General features: G+C 48.6%; 7 protein-coding genes across 7 annotated transcripts; 4 read left to right on the top strand and 3 right to left on the bottom strand.

The window, feature by feature from the left end:
• The first annotated feature begins 408 nt into the window (after positions 1–408).
• F5147DRAFT_763823 (CHAT domain-containing protein) lies at positions 409–4,385 on the top strand. Its single transcript, XM_041440660.1, has 6 exons — positions 409–711; positions 770–920; positions 976–1,115; positions 1,163–1,260; positions 1,316–2,366; positions 2,469–4,385. The coding sequence occupies exons 1-6, from the start codon at positions 672–674 to the stop codon at positions 4,277–4,279; spliced, it is 3,291 nt and encodes a 1,096-aa protein (XP_041287662.1). The 5' UTR covers positions 409–671; the 3' UTR covers positions 4,280–4,385.
• A 2,037-nt stretch (positions 4,386–6,422) lies between these two features.
• F5147DRAFT_405966 (MFS general substrate transporter) lies at positions 6,423–8,826 on the top strand. The gene is made up of 10 exons (XM_041429636.1): positions 6,423–6,819; positions 6,871–6,890; positions 6,939–7,142; positions 7,196–7,282; positions 7,333–7,377; positions 7,433–7,522; positions 7,576–7,956; positions 8,007–8,123; positions 8,179–8,319; positions 8,370–8,826. The coding sequence occupies exons 1-10, from the start codon at positions 6,637–6,639 to the stop codon at positions 8,554–8,556; spliced, it is 1,455 nt and encodes a 484-aa protein (XP_041287661.1). The 5' UTR covers positions 6,423–6,636; the 3' UTR covers positions 8,557–8,826.
• Positions 8,827–9,719: 893 nt separating this feature from the next.
• F5147DRAFT_642226 (Alpha/Beta hydrolase protein) lies at positions 9,720–12,081 on the top strand (the record flags this gene model as incomplete). Its single annotated transcript, XM_041433078.1, has 6 exons — positions 9,720–9,788; positions 9,852–10,119; positions 10,173–11,226; positions 11,274–11,321; positions 11,379–11,742; positions 11,798–12,081. 6 exons carry the CDS (start codon positions 9,720–9,722, stop codon positions 12,005–12,007), a joined length of 2,013 nt encoding a protein of 670 aa, XP_041287660.1. The 3' UTR covers positions 12,008–12,081.
• Positions 12,082–12,771: 690 nt separating this feature from the next.
• On the bottom strand, positions 12,772–13,582 carry F5147DRAFT_778875 (uncharacterized protein; the record flags this gene model as incomplete). The annotated part of the gene is made up of 3 exons (XM_041442202.1): positions 12,772–13,138; positions 13,195–13,499; positions 13,556–13,582. 3 exons carry the CDS (start codon positions 13,580–13,582, stop codon positions 12,772–12,774), a joined length of 699 nt encoding a protein of 232 aa, XP_041287659.1.
• Positions 13,583–18,325: 4,743 nt separating this feature from the next.
• On the bottom strand, positions 18,326–18,988 carry F5147DRAFT_657050 (uncharacterized protein; the record flags this gene model as incomplete). The annotated part of the gene is made up of 1 exon (XM_041434200.1): positions 18,326–18,988. The coding sequence occupies one exon, from the start codon at positions 18,986–18,988 to the stop codon at positions 18,326–18,328; it is 663 nt and encodes a 220-aa protein (XP_041287658.1).
• A 208-nt stretch (positions 18,989–19,196) lies between these two features.
• On the top strand, positions 19,197–20,610 carry F5147DRAFT_840275 (Alpha/Beta hydrolase protein; the record flags this gene model as incomplete). Its single annotated transcript, XM_041444282.1, has 5 exons — positions 19,197–19,270; positions 19,543–19,788; positions 19,836–19,883; positions 19,941–20,304; positions 20,344–20,610. The coding sequence occupies 5 exons, from the start codon at positions 19,197–19,199 to the stop codon at positions 20,551–20,553; spliced, it is 942 nt and encodes a 313-aa protein (XP_041287657.1). The 3' UTR covers positions 20,554–20,610.
• Positions 20,611–21,035: 425 nt separating this feature from the next.
• On the bottom strand, positions 21,036–21,923 carry F5147DRAFT_719168 (uncharacterized protein). The gene is made up of 3 exons (XM_041438740.1): positions 21,850–21,923; positions 21,492–21,796; positions 21,036–21,435 (listed from the first exon to the last, which is right to left on the bottom strand). Exons 1-3 carry the CDS (start codon positions 21,874–21,876, stop codon positions 21,069–21,071), a joined length of 699 nt encoding a protein of 232 aa, XP_041287656.1. The 5' UTR covers positions 21,877–21,923; the 3' UTR covers positions 21,036–21,068.
• Positions 21,924–22,375: the final 452 nt, after the last annotated feature.

Below are 22,375 nucleotides of genomic sequence, written 5' to 3'. Positions count from 1 at the left end.
CTAGCTTCTTCGTCGATGGATTGTAGTGAAGCGTGAGTCATAGGATCCTGCTTCTTCAAGTTCACCAATTGGATACCCGGCCGCGGTAAAAGAAGTCCGCAAAGTCTATTTTTGGTTCCGAATCTCGAAAGACATCACGTGTGAACGGAGAGAGCGACTTCATTTTACTTTACTGCTCTAGTCCAATGTCGCTATTTTAACATCTTTCTCTCTATGGATCCGTCCGAATATGGTCGTATTCAGATGATCATTCATCTCTTCGTACTTGATGCAGGGGACGTAGTGCACGGGGATTTACGCTCGTTAAATTAGCTGTCCGGACTCCGCACTTGGAGTCCACGTCCATCTTCTACGAGATACACCTCATATCTGATTCCCTCTTCACCCTGTCTCTTTCACCATTGACTCGACAGTCACTCTGCACTTTGTTCCCTCGAATACAACCCCTCCCTCTCGTCGAAGCTCCACATTCAGATGTTTACCGTTAACGAACATCCACCGACCATATGGAAATACACGTGCAGCGTGACCTGAACCCTAGGCCTTAATCCCCCACTTAGCCGAACTCTATCCACACTTCCCATATCCTTACACCCATCTTCCCTTCCCATCCATCCCGTCCACCACTCTACCCATCCTCGATCCTCATCATTTTGCTCCATCGCAGCATCATGCCTGGTAGCTCAGAAAGCCGGTATATCAGAGTTGAAGGCGAGTCCCTCCATATTATCTTTGCATCTGTTTCATCATCCTCACACTCTATCTACAGTCATCGGCGGAAAGAATCTTCATGTCCCCTCTTGGCGCATTCCCGCTGGCATTTACGTGTCCATCAATGTCGACTCAAGGAGACGCTGGAAATCGGCCATCAGTGTCCTATCATCTGATAAATCTGTGGCGTGGGGGGATACCGTAACTCTGTAAAGTCCATGGACATCTTCTGACGTGATGCGAGAACTGATGATTGGTTTATAGACCATCAAATGCCTCGCCTGCATTGTCAATAGAGATCAGGGCATCCTATGAGCTTGGTCGAATGCTAGGCGGTGGAGAGGTCATTGGGGGACTTCAAATGTCGTGGGATGAGGTACTCGATCATGGAGATCACCCATTTGGTCGGTGATTCGCTTCTCATTCATGTGCATATACTAACATCTCGTAGATCTGTCTTTCCCAGCCGTGCGCGATGTCCAACCTTCCATCACACTGAAGGTTGCTGTTGTACATGCTTGCGACGATCAAAAGGGGGCACTGTTTGATGTGAGCGACCCCAGACTCTGTTCGGTTAGCTTTGCTGACGGATCGCCAACTATAGTCCCTCGTAGACTGCGAGATTGCTCGAGACGCAGATGCGGGCCACGCACAATTTGCCTCATACAGGGAATGCGAGAATCTGAATGTCTCTCACTTGAACGATGCTATGGAGCATTTTCAGTCGGTTTTAAACCAGTGTCCGGTCGGCCATCCTGACCGCGCAACGGCTCTCACCAACCTTGCATGGGTTCGCCTTAAAGGCTACATCCGAAATCATATTCAAGACATTGATACTACCACTTCCATGTTCCGCGACGCCCTTGCATTGCGTCCGCGGCACCATCCCGATCATCCCTTATCACTATATAATCTCACAGAAGCACTCGGTTGGCGCCACTCCAAGAAAAATACTGCTGCAGACATATGCGAAGCCGCCCAACTCTATTATGAGCTACTGCCTCTCTGTCCAGAGGGCACGTACTTTCGTAGCATCGCGGCAGGGGAAAATGGTATTGATTATGTGATCGGCGGATGCAACGGTCTTCCAACAGACGCATCCCATGAAGGCATCCAACTTCGAAGAGTCGTCCTCGAGCTCTGTCCTATGAGCCATCGACTTCGTCCCAGAACCCTCGACGAGCTTGCACAAGCAGTTAAAGCACGGTTTGATCAGCACGGCAGCATCGATGATCTTGACGCGAGCATACAGCTTCGTCGTGAAACCGTGTCACTGACCCCCGAGGGACATGCTGACCGTGATACCTACCTCAACAATTTGGCTCGCTCACTCATGTCCCGCTTTAAACACCAAGGCAATCCTAATGACCTCGATGAGGCCATCTCTTTGTACGAAGAAGCACTGCACCTGTGCCCTGTTGGGCACGATTCTCGTGATTGTTCATTGGACAACCTAGGGGGCGCCCTTGTCTACCGTTTCAACAAACGCGGCGATATCGAAGACTTGACCCGAGCTATCAGCCTCTATCGCGAGGCCCTGACGTTGTCCCCACCTGGTCATCCAAGTCGTGACACCACGCTTAACAGCCTTGCCCACGCACTCCAAAACAGATATGACGAATCGCAAGTCAGCGAGGATCTCAACGAGGCCATTGGTTAGTATCGCGAATCCCTTCGGTTAACACGACTTGACGATCCAGAGCGCCATATAACTCTTTGCAGGTTGAGCTCCGCGCTCTGCTCTCGTTTCACGCAAGCTCAGAAGAATGAAGATGTTGAGGAGGCCATTGCTCTTTGCCAAGAATCATTGGCGGCTCTGTCTTCACTGCACCCGGACAGGCACTTCAGCTACAAGCGGCTGCAGGAGGCCTATTTGTCTCGTTACCGGATTCTACACGATGCTGCTGATTTGTCACTTGCAATAGAGAACTTCAGACTCGCATCAAGACATTCTACTCAAGGGTTCCCACAACGCATCATTGGCGCATTCAATTGGACCGTTGCAACTGAGCGGCATGGTCATGGATCCGCGCTGGAAGCCTACTCGACATTTTTCGAGCTTCTGGATGCTCATTTAGCCACACGGTCTTCGGCAACTTCACGGCGCGAAGCTGCCGCTGCCTTCCATTACGCTAGAACGCTCCCAGCAGATGCAGCATCATGTGCCATCCGCTGTGACAATCTACCACATGCAGTTGAGCTTGTGGAGCAGGGCCGTGGCCAGCAATGGTCGCTGGCCTCCCGACTCAGGACTCCAGTTGAAGCCCTTGAGTCAACGAATCCGAAACTGGCGCATAATTATTTGGAGCTGAGCAAGCTCGTTTCGAGTGCGGCCCAGAGTTCTGCGACAATCACCGACAGAGCTGCTGCTGATCGGGCAGCAATGGAGTACAGGAAACTTACAAGGCAATGGGAAGCTGCGGTTGCTCAAATACGTGATCTTCCGGCATTTTCGCGGTTCCTGCTCCCACCTCTGTATGCAGACCTGCAAGCGGCAGCGCGCCAGGGCCCGGTCATCATCCTCATTGCGAGCCAATACTCATGCAGCGCCATCATCGTCCCGACGTCAGGAGACCCCCATCATGTTCCCTTGCCATCTGTCACTCTCGCAGATCTGACCAATCTCAAGAACCGCTTCGCCAGGGCAATACGACACGCATCTACCATTGGCCCCAAAGTGCCGCGAAATGATCTAATAGTCCTTTTGCGGACTGTATGGGATGAGATCATGCTACCCATCATCAACGTCCTCCGGCATAACCTGAAACTAAAATACTGTCGAATCTGGCTGTGTCCAACTGCAGCCTTCACATCTATTCCTCTCCACGCAGCTCACCCGTTTCGAACCGACCCAGATGGCTCTAGGGAGAAATGCCTGGAGGATCTCTACATCTGCTCTTACACGCCCACACTTTCGGCTCTGGTCAGATCCAGACAGATGATGAAGAAGCGCGTCACTCCATCCTTCGTGACAATCGGACAAGGTCAACCGGGTGCAGGAAAAAGCAAGGCGCTCTTGGCCGTCGACAGCGAGCTCGAGCTTGTCCATAAGCTCGTCCCTGCGACGGCCAAACGCACTAGTATTTCTGGCGACGCAGCCACACGAGCAGGTGCGCTCGAAGCTTTGGAGCAGAACACCTGGGTGCACCTAGCTTGTCATGGCAAGCAGGACCCAAAGCAGCCTTACAATTCGCATTTCGTCATGAGAGACGAAGATCTGACGCTGCTCGATATCATGGAAAGAGATATTCCACACGCCGAGTTCGCGTTCTTATCAGCGTGTCATACCGCTGTCGGGGATGAGGAGACTCCCGACGAAGTAATTCACCTCGCAGCTGGTCTTCAGTTTTCGGGGTTCAAGAGCGTCATTGGGACGCTGTGGCAGGTCGACGACTCTGTCGCCAAACACGTCGTCAAAGCCTTTTATGAGAATATGTTCAAAGATTTGAAGGATGGAGGTGTGATGGACTGTACGAAGGCGGCCTGGGCACTGAACCGTGCCACGCACGCCGTGAAGACGAAAGTTCCGCTGGAGCAGAGGATGGTTTTCGTCCATATCGGTGTGTAGTTCTACTACGTCGTATTGCTGTCGTGTGGTACATATTCACAAGTTGTTGATTTGCGATCCTCATCAAACTCGACGAGGAGACGATGGTGGTGTTCACCCGACCAACGATTGAGTCTGAGTGTATTTCTGTCTGTCCAGCTCGCAAAGTTCACTATCTCACTTGACATATGATATCAGGAGTAGAAAATGCAGGGCGATGTCTTTGAAATGTAAGTGTGGTCATAAGTGTTTACGGAGAGATTGTCCATCATTATGCCATTGAAACCTACCTGTCGCACACCTTGATGTACACCAAGGGCCCAATCTCGAGTCGTGTATCAGCTGAATATACCATCTGCAGACAGACCTATTCAAATTTAAGATGAATTGAGTGTATTATGCTCGAATACTAATCGTCGTTCGCTCAGTCGCCGCCGCTCCCAGGGTAAACTGTACTCCTATGGATATTACGTAGGCCAACCAACCAAATTCAGTTCACAAGTTGTACTGGCAGGTGATGCGCCACTTGATGGAAAATCAGAGTTAGTGCCAGAAGCATTCAATCATCTCTGAGAACATAACCATGAGCGTTACCCTATATGGACGCAAAACGCACCTAGTAATGCCAGTCCTTCGCTTGAAGCTTGCCTTTAAGTTTGAAACAATATCAATTCCTGAAACGCCATCAGTCCTCGGAACGCTCACATTGCCACAAGGAAGGCTCAATCTTTTTTGGACCAACCCTAGCTGTTTTAGACGCACGCTTCTCGAGATAAGCCGGCTTTGATATGCGCCTGATGATGATTTCTGAGGTAAGCTAACGCGTTCTCGTCTGTGAGAAGTAGAGATATCCAAGGGAGAATGGTCAGTGGTAATAAAGAGGATCATAGTCTTCATTTGACTGATGACTGATCTGATGGATACCGTTGGAGCAAAGAACGTTCCGTTGAACCCGGAAATGTATCATGATGCGACCAATCGCGATCCCAAGATAGTGCGTCGTTATCTTCCTGTCGATGAACAGATTCAGATTAGTCGACGTGGTCGAGTCGGTGGAGTAAATTATGTGCTTACCTCGTAGTTGACCCAGTCCCCTTGGCTTGAGTCACGACGTTTCGAAGGCCTGTCATCTGGCAGCCGAGTAAGCCCTCTCCTCCCAAGTTCTGTTCAACGATGAATGGAAACGATGGGTATTTTAAACATCACGTCGGAGTGCCTGGTGTGCCCTACGATCAAGATCGATGTCATTGTTTTACTCAGAATCGCCTCTATAAACATCGGTCTTCAAGTTGTAGCTCATGCCTCCTGAGTCACGAGATAAGGCTGTTCAAGTTGGGGTAGTCATTCCACATGAATGAGTCGAAAGAGCTCATTCGTTGTCTCTGTTTGCGCAAACATCGTAGTTTCTCAGAGAAGAGTGAAAGTTCGTGGACTGGTAACCAGTTTGCCTGGGTGGATTTGGACGGATGTTGAATTCTTGTCAAAACGCAAAGGTGTGCTGCTGCTACGGTATGCGCAAAGTAGTGTTCAACCGGTCAAGTTGTGATCGATTGATCAACCAGACATGTGCAAGCGTGAGCTGTTTGCAACTGCTTAAGTAAGACAAATTTGAAATTGCAGGCAAACTCCGCTGCAAACAACTCGTTCAACGTTCTAGTACTTTCAGTGCTTATAAATATGCGTCGAGACACTGCACGCGGTGTCCAATCAGCGTCAGATGACGCATCGATGACGCGTTGATGATGCAGCCATGCTGGCGTTTAACGTTGACCTTGAGACAGACTCGCTCTCCAGAGCTCCATCTCCAAACCCTAACCGAGCCAAAATCAATCAGGTAGATATCACATTCCCCATAGCATTGCAGTACATATGTTTGACGGTTAGCCCGATCATCACTGACCACTGACGATATTTAGCAGAAGCAAAATTATGTCATCCTATAGTCGCCACGGCTACCATGATGTTACGGACTCTTCTCTGATGCAGCTGCGGGATTAGGCACGAACACTTACTAGTAGTCTTGAGCGACTCCAGCAACCCCGCGTAACGTACGTGACTTTTAGACTCCCAGCTAGCTCTAACTCCATTGAAAAATATCTTTATAGAACGGAATGGTTGGTTGTCGCGTATCCTATGATTCTACGAGACGGACTCGGAATCCAATCGGACCGTGTGGGCGGGACAATGGCTGTTATCTGTCCAGGCTTCTATTACTCGTGATGACGGTCCGGTACTCCACGTGCACCCTCAAGGCGCATCAGCCCAAGGTACCAACAGACTAATAGATATGAAATTGGCTTGCGTTTCACAATCTATAAGGCACATCGAACCGTTGAGGTCATCCCTCAGGCCTTAGACCCCACTATCATCACCCCATTATGGCGTCCGACTCTTCTGACACTGCACCGATCTCACCCTCGAAGGAGCATATTGAGTGCAAAGAACTCGATGTCGACGTAGAATTCGGTGGTATAGAGGCACGAAACAAGCTAGAGCGCAGGTTGTTATTGAAACTCGACCTGCACATGTCAATGCTGGTCCTCATCTATATCCTCAATTTTGTGAGTAACCTCACATCAAGGCACCTGATATATTTCTCATTCTTGTACTAGATCGATCGAAACAATGTTAGGTATGCCCTTGTCATGAATCGCTGATGCATCACTCACAACAGATTAAGTGCGGCACGCACACAGCTCACCGCCGACCTCCATCTCGAGGGTCCACAATATGCGACATTGTTGTCTATCCTCTATGTCGGATATATTATTATGCAGGTCCCCTCCAATATGTTTCTCAATTACATCAAAAAGCCGTCGCTTTATATGCCTGCTTGTATGGTAATTTGGGGGGTCATATCGGCGCTGACTGGAATTACTACAAAGTATGACCGATCATTGATGTCTGACAGATGACCGACCATACTCCTCATAATAGTTTCGTTGGAGCGCTCCTAACGCGATTCTTTCTTGGCTTCATAGAAGCAGCTTTTTTCCCCGGCGCCGTGTTCTTGATTTCGAAGTGGTTCGTTGTTCATCGAGTATTCAGCCGAAGTCCTGAAATTCAATGTACAGGTACAAGAGAACAGAGATAGGTTCCAGATTAGCCATCCTCTATTGGTAAGGGTACTACTATGCTGGTGGATATATCTATTCATTGACAGCACCATTACAGCGGAAACATGATCAGTAACGCCTTCGGAGCTCTCATCGCATCAGGTATTCTTGCTAACATGGACGGCGTCCGTGCACAAGCCGCGTGGAGGTAATTCAATCCAGTTGATTTGTCAAAGGACTCTGTTGAATTTCATTTACAAGGTGGCTTTTCTATATCGAAGGAAGTCTGACTGTCACCGTTGCGATAATGGCTGTCTTTGTTTTGCCGGACTTTCCAACGACAACAAAGTGGCTTACTGATGACGAGCGCCGGCTTGCACTGAAGCGTATGGAGGAGGATGTTGGTGTCGGAGACCAGTTAGAGACTGAGAACGGTGGCTTCGGTCACGGCTTTTACCTCGCCATCGCCGACTGGAAGGTGTGGTGGATTGCAACACTATTGATTGCTCAGATTATAGCGTTATCCTTCACTGGCTATTTCCCTACTCTGACTGCAACACTTGGCTACAACCCAACGGCATCGCTGCTCCTCGTTGCGCCTCCTTGGATATATGCTGCCATTTTTACATTCATGTGGACCAGGTAAGTTGGGATATCGAACAATCTAGGAACTGGTCTGAAGGCCTCCTCAGACACTCTGATAAAACACAAGAAAGGTTCTTTCACATGAGCATTTCGAACCTCATTGGCATAATTGGGTCTCTTATTTCGATATGTACCATGAACACTGCAGCCCGATACTTCTCTCTGTAGGCATATAATGTTAATTTCGGACGTCTCGCTGATAGTGGCCCTCCTCAACAGCTTCCTCATGGCGCAGTCCAATTCAGCAAGTGTCTTGATGACCACGTGGGAGAGTAACACATTTGCGCGACCGCCGTCAAAGCGTGCAGTATGCTTTTCGCTTATCAATGCAGTTCAGCAACTAGGCAGCATCTCAGGGTCGTGAGTAGTTTAATCGATTATTAAGATTTCATTGATGAAATAGATGGCAGGTACGTCTGGCCAACTAATTGGGGCCCTACCTATCGATACTCTTATACCATTGTGATCGCTTGTAACGTTATCGTGATTACGATGACTTGGATTTTCAGACAGCATCTGAAGACATTGAACAAGAAGCTGGAGAGAGAAGAGCAGGAGCAAGGGATCGAAGAAAAAGGATTCCGCTACGTTCTCTGAATGATAGCTTGGTGATCTACGAGTTTAAAGTTTATCTGAAAGAAGGTAACGGGCTCTCGTCTGTGTGAAGCAGAGATATCCGAGGGACAATCATTATGTTCAGTGGTAGCGAAAAGGACCATAGTCTTCATTCCATCGATGACTGATGTGATGAATACAGTTGGAGCAAAGACCATTCTGTTGAACCCGGGAGGATGTGATGTATGTGACTGATCCCGATTCAAAGATAGATAGTGCGTCATCATCTCTCTGTCGATCAACAGAGTCAGATTAGTCGACATGGTCGAGTCGGTGGAGCAAATTATGTACTTACTCCGTAGTTGACCCAGTTTTCTTGACCTGAGTCACGATAGCCCGAGTAAAGCTATCGTCTGGGTAAGCCTCCTCCTCTCAAGTTCTGTCCAACGGTGAATGTTATTTCATCATCACGTTGGGGTGCCTGGTGTGCCCTACGATCTATCAGGTTGATGTTATTGTTTTGCATGGATCATAAACATCGGTATTAAGTTGTCGCCTAGTATGCCTCTGTTTGAGTCGCGAACGCGAAGTGTTAGATAAACCTGTTCAAGTTAGGGTTGTCATACCACGTGGTATGTGTCGAAAAAGCCCATTCGTTGTCTCTGTTTGCGCAAACATGATCGTAGTTTCTCAGAGAAACAGATATGAATGAATATTTGTAGATAGACCAGTAACGCCAGGTGGATTTAGTGAGATGTTGAATTCTTGAATTGCGATGTCAAGATGCAAAGGTAACGCTGCTGCTACCGTATGCGCAATGTAGTCGTCAAATTAGAGCTTGGTGAGCTTCAGTCGCTGTGTTTGAAACTGGTTATGTAAGAAAAACTTGAAATTACAGAATCGTCTCCCGATCAAGAGTATTTGTTTATCAAGAGCCTTTGATCCAAACATCAATGCATCACGTACGTACGCGCAAAGGCGAGAGGTTCATCGTGCAAAATGATCGACGTGTTCCAAAACGGTCAGGCCAGAACTCAGGTGACAGAAATGCTGAAACGTGCACGGTCACCGGTGCATGTACCATAAATATTACAACTAATACCCAAGCTCAAGCCTTCGTTGGTATGTAACTCCCACTCCCTCTCTTCAACCTTACTCCCACACAATCATCCCATCTACTGACTGTCTTAACGTTTTATCATACTATGGCTCAGAAATACGCACCATATGGCCTTTGGGAGTCCCCAATCACAGCCGATGCTATTGCTCAGGATGTATGTTTTTCACATGGTCTCTAATCGCTTGGCATTTCAAACTAATCTACGTGGTGACCTTAGAGTGTCGCCTTGACCGCCATCTTTGTAGATCCAGTCACAAAGGATATCTACTGCATTGAACAGCGTGCATCGGAGGGTGGTCGATGCGTGGTTATTAGTAACAAGACTCAAAAGGAAGTCTTCGGTAAGGACTTCAATGCGCGCACGCGCGTTCATGAATACGGTGGAGGTGCTGCAATTGCTTACAATGGGACTGTGTACTCTTCAAACTTCACAAACTTCCGTATCTATGCCGCGAAAGACGGGAATATCAAACCAATCACTCCAGGTGCCCAGGTACATTCTTTGAACTATAACGCCATACTTACGCTCCCTGCGCAGAGGATACAAACAAGCTTTATCGTTACGCAGATTTCTGTGTACACCCAGTCCACACAGATCTACTCGTCGCAATTTTAGAAGACCATACCAACGACACGCCGCGTACCGTGCGCAATTCTCTTTGTGTCGTCAACTCCTCAGCTGCCACTGTCACGTCTTTGGTTTCCACCGAGGACGCAGAAATTGAGTTCTATGCAGCACCGAAATTTTCCCCTTCTGGTGATAAGCTCGCATGGCAGTTCTGGAAACACCCAGACATGCCTTGGGAGGGTGGACAGATCTACGTGGCCGACGTCCATTACAATTCCAACACTCACACACTTAGCCTGAGCAACACGAAGCTGGTCGCCGGCGAAGCTAACAATCTTAGCGCGTGTTATCCACTGTGGGCTTCCAACGACAAGCTTCTGTTTACCTCCGACGAAAGCAAGTTTGCAAACCTGTGGGAGTATACCCAGGCGTGTACCAAACCAGTTCTCTCTTCTGTCGTGCAGCAAGACTTCTGCATGCCCTCCTGGACGCTTGACAATTACTCATTCGCCTTACTGGACAAGAATGGCACAAAAGCTATCTGTGTTGCGTGGCGGGCTGGCCGAAGTGTCCTTTATGTGGTTGATATCGCCACAGGTTCCTACGTGGAGATTAAGGACGAATCGTTCGACTTCGTAGTGGTAAACAATGTCTGTCGTCTATCGGACTACACCTTCGTCTTCACGGGATTGCAAAGCAACGCTCCTGGCGCAGCTATGCTCTGCACTCTGACAGGACCATCATTCGTGCCAAATTTCCAGGTACTTAGATCTACCGCATCGGCATCTGCCGCTCCGTTCCCTGAAGGCATCATTTCGCTTCCAACCCCGCTTGAGTTTAAAGTGGCAGGTGACAAGACCGTATACGCTGTGTACTACGCCCCGAATAACCCAGCGTATGGGGGTTCGAGCATTCCCAACGAGAAGCCGCCCTGCGTGCTTAGCGTACATGGTGGTCCCACAGGGTTAGAGACCCAGCATTTGAACTGGCTGAAGCAGTATTTCACAAGCAGAGGATATGCTTGGTAGGTCCTGTCGACTACCGAAGTATCATCACGCTCATAAATTGCAGGTTGGATGTAAATTACAGCGGCTCTTCGTGCTATGGGCGCGCATATGTGTATGTTACCATTCGCTGTCGTGTTTCCCGTGGAACAACGCTGAAGAGGTGACAAAGGGAGCGCCTCCAAGGAAACTGGGGTATCACCGACGTGAGCGACTGCGTTGGCGCAATCCAATCGCCTCAAATCAGTTCCCTCATCGACACCAAACGCACTGCGATCCGGGGCGGGAGTGCGGGTGGGTTTACTACCCTTGCTGCCATCTCCTTGGACTCCTCCGCAGCGAGCAAAGTTAAATTTTTTGCAAGTGCCACGAACAGCTACGGAGTCTCAAACATGGAGCTTTTTGCAGAAGATACGCACAAGTTTGAGCTCATGTATATCATAAAGCTTCTCGGCGGTACAAGAGAAGAGATTCCGAAAGTTTGGCACGACCGGAGCCCGGTGTATTTCTCTGCAAACATCAAAACCCCATTACTCGTATGTTCACATCTCGATGAGATGCGTTGTATTTGGTAGATCATCTTTCCAACAGGTTCTTCAAGGCAACGATGATGCAGTTGTTCCGCCTGCACAATCCTGGACTATTATTGATGGGATCATCAAATCAAAGGGGCATGTTGAGGCGCATTTCTTCGATGGCGAACAACATGGGTGGCGCACATCAGGGACGCTCAAGAAGGCGATTGAGTTCGAGAGGGAATGGTACGAGAAGAGCATGGTGAGGCCCGCTGTTGCAACTTGAACTAAGAGCAATATACATAGCATTAACGTATCATCGGTGTATGAATATGAACGAATCGAGTAGATATATTTATCACAAGGTCTTGGAAGTGTGACGGCATGCTATATTTAACTCAGATGTGATAGCCATGGGGGTAGAGAACACCAGAGAGCACGACCTACCGGTGGACTCTCGAAGAGATACCATTCAGCACGGCACCTAGATTTTGATTATCACTAACCAAAATTGTCTAATGAATGTGTACAAATTTGTCTGAGTCATTCGGATTCCAGGTTAGTAGAGAGGTTGATGCCAAAGGGATTCACGCATCTCAAATCTAGGCTCTGGACCAGCCTGGCACTGACGAGTGGCGTAGCCAGGGTGTCTCATTGACGGAGTGATCGACGGTCTATCTCAAAGCCAGGTAGCAGGGGTACGCATGATTGCAGGCATTCAGCAGAAAATCCATAGTGTTACCAACAGTACACCTTCGGCTGTGTGAAGCATCGGAGAGGCTCGGACTAGGAACGAAGAACGAGAACGAAGACTTGAGATTGGGTCAAAGACCAGAGAACGATATTCGACGGGGAGCGTATTAATACGCTGATTGAGACGAGAATCAAAAGGGGAACGTGTCTGACGCATGTAACGAAGGGTGATTTCATATGTAAAAGAAAGGGACGAGTACGTACGAGAGTGACGTCGATAGTCATATCTTGACAGGCTGTCTAGGGGAGACTATAACAGTACCGGTACAAGACAACTTTGTGTCAAATGATAGCAGTTCAAGCGAGTTCCCACTCTTCCCCATTCTCCGTGTAGAGGAGTTTCTTCACATTCTCACCGCTCACAGACAAGGAAGACCCCACGGTGAAGTTGGTCAGAAGGGTACTAAAAGTCAACTCTGACGGAGCAAGTGAGAGAATCACTTGAGCGGTGGTGGCATTGACGTTAACGGACAGATCGGCGGTAGTCAACTTGATAACGATCTCGTCAGAGCCAATCATGACTGTCCCCGCAGTACCGTTAGCGGTGCGACTAACGGTGAAGCGAGTGCGTTCGGTGCGCGAAACATAGACAGCCTTTGTCGCGTTAGACGATTGGGGATAGTACCAATAGTCGTAAGGAGCAACTTTGGAGCGAATGAAGAAACTTTGGTGGGGTCGCTATCAGCCAAATGTGGAACATGCTGCAAGGAACTAACTCACGAGTTTCCGCTGATGTGGTCCGCGAAATGTTCAAGCTGTGGGATAATGCTCGAGTTGCGACCAAGTGTGTCATTCAGCAAGGTGAAAAACACCTTGCCGAGGAATTGGGTCGCAACTCCAGTCGTGGTGAGGGAGTCGGGGACGTTTGCCACGAAATTGTTATGGGTGTAGAACTGGGCGTTGACACGCTGAACACTAGTCACGAAAGTAGTGACGGTGGAAGTGGACACGGCACGCCACCACTCATCCGCAACTTCGCGGCTAGAAAAGGTAATCACGTATCGAGCGCTCCAGTTGTCCGTAATCTCAATGGCGATTCAGCTCGACATTGCAGACATCGAAGAATGAATTTTAGGCGTACCTGTTTGACATATGCGTAGAAAACCATGACTGTATATTGAATATGAGAGATGATTTGTTGGTTGTGGTTGGATTGAAATGAGTCGTTCGAACACTGTACATTATATAGTAGACAGAGAAAGTTGTTTGGTCGGGTTGATCACTGTAACATCTCGATTCTCGAACAACTGCGGGGTGGATAAAGAGATGCTGCCGATCCGAACGAGGACCCGATGTAAGATACATTTGACCGTAACGTCGCACCAAACTGGACATTCCGACAGGCTGTATTTCTCGGTACCTGAAGATGCACAAAGTCAGCAACCTCATCCGACAGGTGTACAACCGACATTGATCCCCCTGACTTCTTTACAGCTTTAATGTATGTCTTCACGCTTCGACAATATCATGTTGCCTGTTCTTTTTGCAGAAAGATAGACATGCCACCACCGATGAGTCACCACTGTGATAATAAGGACAGCTGGTCCAGGGGATCAAGGTTATATGGAATACTGGTTGTGATTTTTACACACCCGTCGGATGAGGTTGGTGACTTTGTGCATCTTCAGGTGCCGAGAAATGCAGCCTGACGGATGTCCAGCTTGGTCACCGCGACGTTACGCGGTCAAATCGTCGTATCTTACATCAGGTCCTCGCTCAGGTCGGCAGTTTTTTTTTAAATCAAATTTATTGCCCTTTGGGCCAGGGACCCTATGTTAGACATAGCCCCATTCGCAGGGGGCTTATTACTCCCGCCTAAACCTAAAGTAATGTAATGTAATGGGTAGCCACTATAATGTATACAGTACAGTGTTCGAACGACTCGTTTCAATCCAACCAACCACAGGTACAGCCAACAAGTTATCTCTCCTGTTGAATATACAATCATGGTTTTCTACGCATATGTGAAACAGGTACCAAAATCCATTCTTCGTTGTCTGCGATGTTGTGCTGTTCAGATACGGAAAACGGGACCTAGTGATGTGCCGGGCCTAGCTTGGCCTGAAAGCCCTGGCCTAGGCCTGGCTTGGCCTGAAAGCCCTGGCTTGGGCCTGGCTTTTGAGGGCTCTGGGCCTGCCAAAACTCAAGCCGGGCCATATCACCGGGCCTGGGCTTGGCTCATGCCTGGCTTAAGCCTGGAAAAACTCGAGCCAGGCCCTAAACCCTTACAAGCTAGCAGTGTAGGCCCAGCTTGGCCTGGCCTAGCGAGGGCAGCTTGAGGGCCTGAGGCCCGGCCCGGCACATCACTAAAATTTTAATTTACCTTTGCTACCCGCGAAGTTGCGGATGAGTACTTGAGTGGTGGCGTGCTGTGTCCACTTCCGTCGTCACTAGTTTCGTTACCAGTGTTCAGCGTGTCAATGCCCAGTTATACACTCATAACATTCTCGTGGCAAACTCCGGGGACTTCCTCACCACGACTGGGGTTGCGACCCAATTCCTCGGTAAGGCGTTTTTCACCTTGCTGAACGACTTAGGTGATTCTTTCACTTACTCCTCTGTCGGGGTTGACTTTTAGTACCCTTTTGACCAACTTCACCGTTGAGCCTTCCTTGTCTGTAGACAGTGAGGCCGTGAAAGAACTCCTCTACACGGAGAATGTGGAAGAGTGGGACCTCGCTTGAAATGGCTATCATTTGAGACAAAGTTGTCTTCAAGTTGTACTAGTACTGCTGTAGTCTCCCCGTTATGCATTTATGAAGGAAGGAAGGAATTTGTTCTCGTACTGTTGGTAACGCTAGGAAGCAATCACATTTTTTGTTGAACGCCTGCCATCACGTATGACTTTGAGATACATGAATCCTTTTAGCATCAACAGGCCTCTCTACCAATCTACGACAACAGTGTTTAGAGTTACCTCTTTCATGAGTGTATCGATAAGTGTTGATCATTACATGTATTAGATGGGCGCCCGCACCTGGCCAGTGGCTGCACTCGGGTACATATTATCCGTTACCACATGTGTATGGCTCGACGTAGAGGAGTTGGGCCACCGACCAAGTAGTTTTTCGTTGCAGCAACTTGAAAACGGCGAATCATGGATCCGAATATGTGGCGTGACTCACTGGACAAACTTGGACACATAAAGGCCTAAGTTCGCAATTACGTAATCCTCCTGCCCTCATCTTCCATAGGACATGCATGGCTCCTCGACAGAATCCGTGTAGGTGCCCAAAAAATGGATATTTGCGCATCTGGCTGGCTGTTACAACTGAATTAGCACGATCTGTCACCGTTCCGCACCCCATCGCAACTTGAATGAACCAGTATGAATATATCAGCTTCACGGTGTCACTCGTCCGTCTCGCAGGATGTCGAGTCACATCTACCATGTCCCGATCAGTGTTGAATGTTATATTATGACGCCGCTGGTCATTATCGAATACAGTCAACCGTCTGGTAGTCCCGGTTGCGGATTGCAATATTTCAACGGCCTTATCAATTAGTGGAATACTCAAACGCGGCGACACCTTGTTTAGAGTCTACTGAGTTCAATGGTCCTATCAGGATGGTTCTTTGCTATGATGGAGGGAAGGCTCTTGTTCCATTTCTGGTGTTCTTTAGCCATCGTTCTGTAAGATTAGTTCCAGCAGCTCTCTCGCAAACGAGTGTCTGACTCGTATTTCAGTCCTCCTGTTTGTCGGCAGAGAATATCCACGGACTTACAATGCTAGCGATCGTCGATAGCACCCAGAAAGGCAAGCGTAGTGTTGCACTTGCAGTTTGAAACTCCATTGCTGAGCGCTGAAGACTATAAAGCCAACTGCCCGCCCGTTCGTTCAGTTCCAGCGACACCTTCTCCCTTCTAAACATCCTCCTACTGGTATATATCACTGCATCAGTTCAATCGTATTTCTTTTATCTTGGCGTAATGTCCTCTCCAGGAACCTGGCTTTTAGACTGGCGTCGCCGTCTTCCACCCAGCTAGATTTTGTGTCCTCCCCGCACATCTCCTCTCCGCTCAAACCGCCTTCGTCCCCTCGTCTTCGGCAGCCTCCACTGCAGAGCCCAGGCGGCGGAATTCACTCACACCAGCGCAGGCCGTCTTTCGGCCAGTCGTATTTCAATGTCATTCCGCCGCACCCCATCCTTGGTTTGGAGGTCGCTCGTCGCTCCATCGAATCGTCCAGTCCGCAAACTTCACCTAGACAGCGCATCGTTGAACAGCTGTCGATATCCATTGCAAGTTCTTCCGCTGGATCGATTCCCTATATGCGCCCTCGCTTGTCTTCTGGCTCATTCAACCAATATTCGTCACCTTCGCTATCTGGATATCGGCCGCCGTCACTTGCGGCCTCTCCTATTCTAGAAGCCCCACGTCCTCATGGTAGTACACATTCTCCATATCCAAGTCACAAACGTTCGTCATCATACAATCTCCCTGCGACAGTTGATGAGCCCCATGCCCGCTTCAGGTCCAGCTCTTTCGTGCAAAATGCTTCGACGTCAGATGATAGAAACCCTCAATCATTTTCTTACTCACCATCTCGTCATTCTCGATCCTCATTCCAAGCGAGTGGTTCGTTGGCTGATCACGACTACGACGAAGTAGATTTTGGTACTCGTATCAAGGGCGATGCCACACCTCCAGGACGCCCGCCAAGGCGCTGGTGGAACATGGCAGCTCCATGGAATGCTGACGAATGGTGGACCCCCGCAGATTTTGTATATCAAGACGAACACAGAGTTAAACCTGACGTACTCTTATACCATTGTGATCGCTGGTAACGTTATCGTGATTACGATGACTTGGATTCTTAGATAGCATCTGAAGACATTGAACAAGAAGCTCAGGCTGGAGAGAGAAGAGCAGAAGCAAGGAATCACAGAAAAAGGATTCCGCTACGTTCTCTGAACGATGGCTTGGTGACTTACGGGTTTACATTTTATCTGAAAGAAGCTAACAGGTTCTCGTCTGTGTGAAGTAGAGATATCCGAGGGACAATGGTCAGTGGTAGCGAAGAGGACCATGGTCTTCATTCGACTGATCTGATGGATACCGTTGGAGCAAAGGCCATTCTATTGAACCCGGGAGGATGTGATGTATGTGACCAATCCCGATTCAAAGATAGTGCGTCGTCATCTCCCTGTGAGTCAGATTAGTCGACATGGTCGAGGCGGTGGAGCAAATTATGTACTTACTCCGTAGTTGACCCAGTTTTCTTAATTTGAGTCACGACGTTTCGAAGGCCCGAGTAAAGCTATCGTCTGAGTAAGTCCCCTCCTCTCAGGTTCTGTCCAACGGTGAATGGTATTTCATCATCACGTTGGGGTACCTGGTGTGCCCTACGATCTATCGGATTGATACTTTTGTTGAGTACTGAGTCGTGGATGCGAAGCGTTAGATGAACCTGTTCAAGTTGGGGTAGTCATACCAGGTATGAGTCAAAAGAGCCCATTCGTTGTCGCAAACATCATAGTCTCTCAGAGAAACAGATATGAGTGAATGTTCGTAGACCAGTAACGCCAGGTGGATTTAGTGAGATGTTGAATTCTTGTCAAAATGCTGCTGCTACCGTATGCGCAATGTAGTGGTCAAATTGTGATCAACCAGACATGTGCAAGCTTGGTGAGCTTCAGTCGTGTTTGAAACTAGTTACGTAAGAAAAATTTGAAATTGTTTCCCGATCAAGAGTAGTTGTTTGTCAAGAGCCTTTGATCCAAACATCACGCGCATTAGGGTACGGACGATAAGTCAGCGTGGTGTTATTAACCTATGTTAATAATCAAGTGCTTGCGTAGGGTTATTAACTATCACGTGACCCCAAAATCGAAAATTTCGCTACAGGTACTACCAAACTTCGCTCCACTCGGTGTCCATGCCTTCTAGGTCAGCATCATCCTCCGCAGAATCGTCTTGAGCGCTACCAAAGCCGTTGACAGGACTGTCCATGCGTTCATCAGACAAGGCCTTGGTAACAATTGGTGCATGAAGGTTTGCATCTGCTTCAATGTCGAAGGCCGAATCCTCCGCTGGTTTACCTGCTAGCATCTCATCGAGCCATGTGTCTTCTTCATCTTGACTAGGTTGACACTTGGTGAGGAAGGCTCCTGCCTGTCGCCATTTACTTTGGATGTCAAGGAGAGTATGGGCTTGGCGCCAATATGTCAGGATCCAGAACGGAAAAGATTGATTGAGGTTGGCATGGGCATAGACAATAGACTGGCTACCGCCTAATCTTGCACGTTGCACGCCTTCTAGGAGCTGGTGCAGAACCGAAAGGCGGGGAAGGGGCTGCGCACGGAGATAATTAAGATATGACTTGGAGCTGTCCTTGGGCGGGCAGTCAGTACTAAAGTATTTGCGCAGTGGTGGAGCGGTGGTAATTGAAGCTGACGGAAGTGAAAATTGGAGGAATGACGAGACAGATAAGTTTTGATCTGGAAGAATAATAGATTGCACGGAGGCAGGAATAAGGAGAACATTAGTATCTGAGGCTTTTGTGTCGGCCATTTTGAGTGCTCAACTGGTGCGAGAAAGAGGGAAAACAAGTTGAAATTTTCGTTGCGAGAGACTCAAGTCCCATGTCAGACAACGGCTTGCTTCTCTGCAAGATTTGCATTGCAAACTTCTAAGTTAATGATTAATGATCTGCGAGGAACGGCGGAAGATTAGAACGCAACCCACCAAGACCATGGGGGTCGACAGACTTATTAGCACCATGTCACCACCCCATGACCGTGTGCGTGTTAATAACACACCTTTTTTAGCAGGGTTATTAACAACCGACTTTTCGTCCGTACCCTAACGCGCATGCGCAAAGGCGAGAGGTTCATCGTGCAAAATGATCGACGTGTTCCAAAATGGTCAGGCCAGAACTCAGGTGACAGAAATGCTGAAACGTGCACGCGTGCACGGTCACCGGTGCATGTACCATATGTATTACAACTAATACCCAAGCTTAAGTCTTTCTTGGCATGTAACTCCCGCTCCCTCTCTTCAACCTTACTCCCACACAACCATCCCATCTACTGACTGTCTTAACGTTCTATCATACTATGGCTCAGAAATACGCACCATATTCCGTTCCCTGAAGGCATCATTTCGCTTCCAACCCCGCTTGAGTTCAAAGTGGCAGGCGACAAGACCATATATGCCGTGTACTACGCCTCCAACAACCCAGCTTATGCGGGTTCGAGCATTCCCAACGAGAAGCTGCACTGCGTGCTTGGCGTATACGGTGATCCCACAGGATTAAAGACCCAGAATTTGAATTGGCAGAAGCAGTATTTCACAAGCAGGAAATATGCTTGGTAGGTCCTGTCGACTACCGCAGTATCATCACGCTCATAAATTGCAGGTTGGATGTAAACTACAGCGGCTCTTCGTGCTATGGGCGCGTATATATGTATGTTACCATTTGCTGTCGTGTTTCCCGTGGAACAACGCTGAAGAGGTGACAAAGGGAGCGCCTCCAAGGAAACTGGGGTATCACCGACGTGAGCGACTGCATTGGCGCAATCCAATCGCCTCAAATCAGTTCCCTCATCGACACCAAACGCACTGCGATCCGGGGCGGGAGTGCGGGTGGGTTTACTACCCTTGCTGCCATCTCCTTGGACTCCTCCGCAGCGAGCAAAGTGAAATTTTTCGCAAGTGCCACGAACAGCTACGGAGTCTCAAACATGGAGCTTTTTGCAGAAGATACGCACAAGTTCGAGCTGATGTATATCATAAAGCTTCTCAGCGGTGCAAGAGAAGAGATTCCGAAAGTTTGGCACGACCGGAGCCCGGTGTATTTCTCTGCAAACATCAAAACCCCATTACTCGTATGTTTATATCTCGATGAAATGTGTTGTGTTTTTCCGGTTCTTCGAGGCAAAGATGATGCAGTTGTTCCGCCTCCACAATCCTGGACTATTATTGATGGGATCATTAAATCTAAGGGGCATGTTGAGGCGCATTTCTTCGATGGCGAACAACATGGGTGGCGCACATCAGGGACGCTCAAGAAGGCGATTAAGTTCGAGAGGGAATGGTACGAGAAGAGCATGGTGAGGCCCGCTGTAGCAACTTGAACTAAGAACAATATAGCAGTAATCTATCATTGGTGTATGAATATGAACGAATCAAGTTGAAAGAGATGTGTATCTATGCTATATTTGACTTAGATGTGATGGCCATGGGGGTAGAGAACACTAGAGACCACGACCTACCGGTGGAGATACTATTCAGCACGGCACGCACCTGGATTTTGATTATCACTAACAAAAAATGAATGTGTACAAATTTGTCTGAGTCATTTGGATGCCAGGTTAGTAGAGAGGTCGATGCCAAAAGGATTCACGCATCTCAAAGGCCGCAAGCTAGGCTCGGGACCAGCCTGGCTTGTATAGCCACGCATGAGTGGCATAGCCAGGGCGTCTCATTGACGGACTAGTAATCACCAGTCTATCTCAAAAGCAGTGGTACATGTGATTGCAGGCGTTCAACAGAAAATTCATAGCGTTACTAACAGTACACTTTCAGCTATCTAGGGAAGAGACTATAACAGTACCGGGTGCATGACAGCTTTGTGTCAAATGATAGCAGTTCAAGCGAGTTCCCACTCTTCCCCATTCACCGTGTAGAGGAGTTCCTTCACGGTCTCACTGTTCACAGACAAGGAAGACCCAACGGTGAAGTTGGTCAAAAGGGTACTAAGAGTCAACCCCGTCAGAGGAGCAAGTGAAAGAATCACTTGAGCGGTGGTGGCATCGACGTTGACCGACAGATCAGAGGTGGTCAACGTGATAACGACATCGTCAGAGCCAATCATGACGGTCCCTGCAGTACCGCTGGTGAGACTAACGGTGAAGCGAGTGCGTTCGGTGCGCGAAACATACACCGCGTTCGTCGTGTTAGACGATGTGGGATAGTACCAATAGTCGTAAGGAGCGACTTTGGAGCGAATGAAGAAACTTTGGTGGGGTCGCTATCAGCCAAATGCAGAACGTGCCGCAAGGAACTAACTCACGAGTTCCCGCTAATGTGATCCGTGAAATCTTTGAGCGGTGGGATGATGCTCAAGCCGCGACCACCCAAGTCATTCAGGAAGGTGAAAAACACCTTGCCGAGGAATTGGGGCGCAACCCCAGTCGTGGTGAGGGAGTCTGCGGCGTTTGCCACACCCACGTTATGGGTGTAGAACTGGGCGTTGACACGCTGAACGCTAGTCACGAAAGTAGTGACGGTGGAAGTGGACACGGCACGCCACCACTCATCCGCAACTTCGCGACTGGCAAAGGTAATCACGTATCGATAGCCCGAGTTATCCGTGACCTGAACAGAGATTTAGCACGACATCGCAGACAACGAAGAATGGATTTTGGTACATATTTGACATATGCGTAGAAAACCATGATTGTATATTCAACAGGAGAGATGATTTGTTGGCTGTGGTTGGATTGAAATGAGTCGTTCGAACACTGTACATTATATAGAGAGAGCAAGTTGTTTGGTCGGGTTGACCATAACGTTTCGACTCTCGACCAACTGGGATTTGAAAATCAAAAGGGGGCGGATAAAGAAACACTGCCGATCCGAGCGAGGACCAAAATATAAGATGATTTGACACGTCGCGCCAAGCTGGACATTCCGGCAGCTGCATTTCCCGACACCTGAAGATGCACAAAGTCAGCAACCTCGTCCGATGGGTGTGGAAACATAACAACCGGTATTCGATATAGCCTTGATCCCCCTTGACGAGCTGTCCTTAGTTCACCATCGTGACTCGTCGGTGGTGGCATGTCTATCTTTCTGCAAAAGGAACAGGCAACATGATATTGTCCAAGCGTGTGCGAGATCATGATTAAAGCTGTAAGGAAGAGGGTTACGACTTACCTTCATATTATGTAATAA

Source organism: Suillus discolor (assembly GCF_016758755.1).
Source record: "Suillus discolor strain FC423 chromosome Unknown F5147scaffold_77, whole genome shotgun sequence".
Taxonomy (NCBI): domain Eukaryota; kingdom Fungi; phylum Basidiomycota; class Agaricomycetes; order Boletales; family Suillaceae; genus Suillus; species Suillus discolor.
This window is presented reverse-complemented; position numbering and strand designations above follow the sequence as displayed.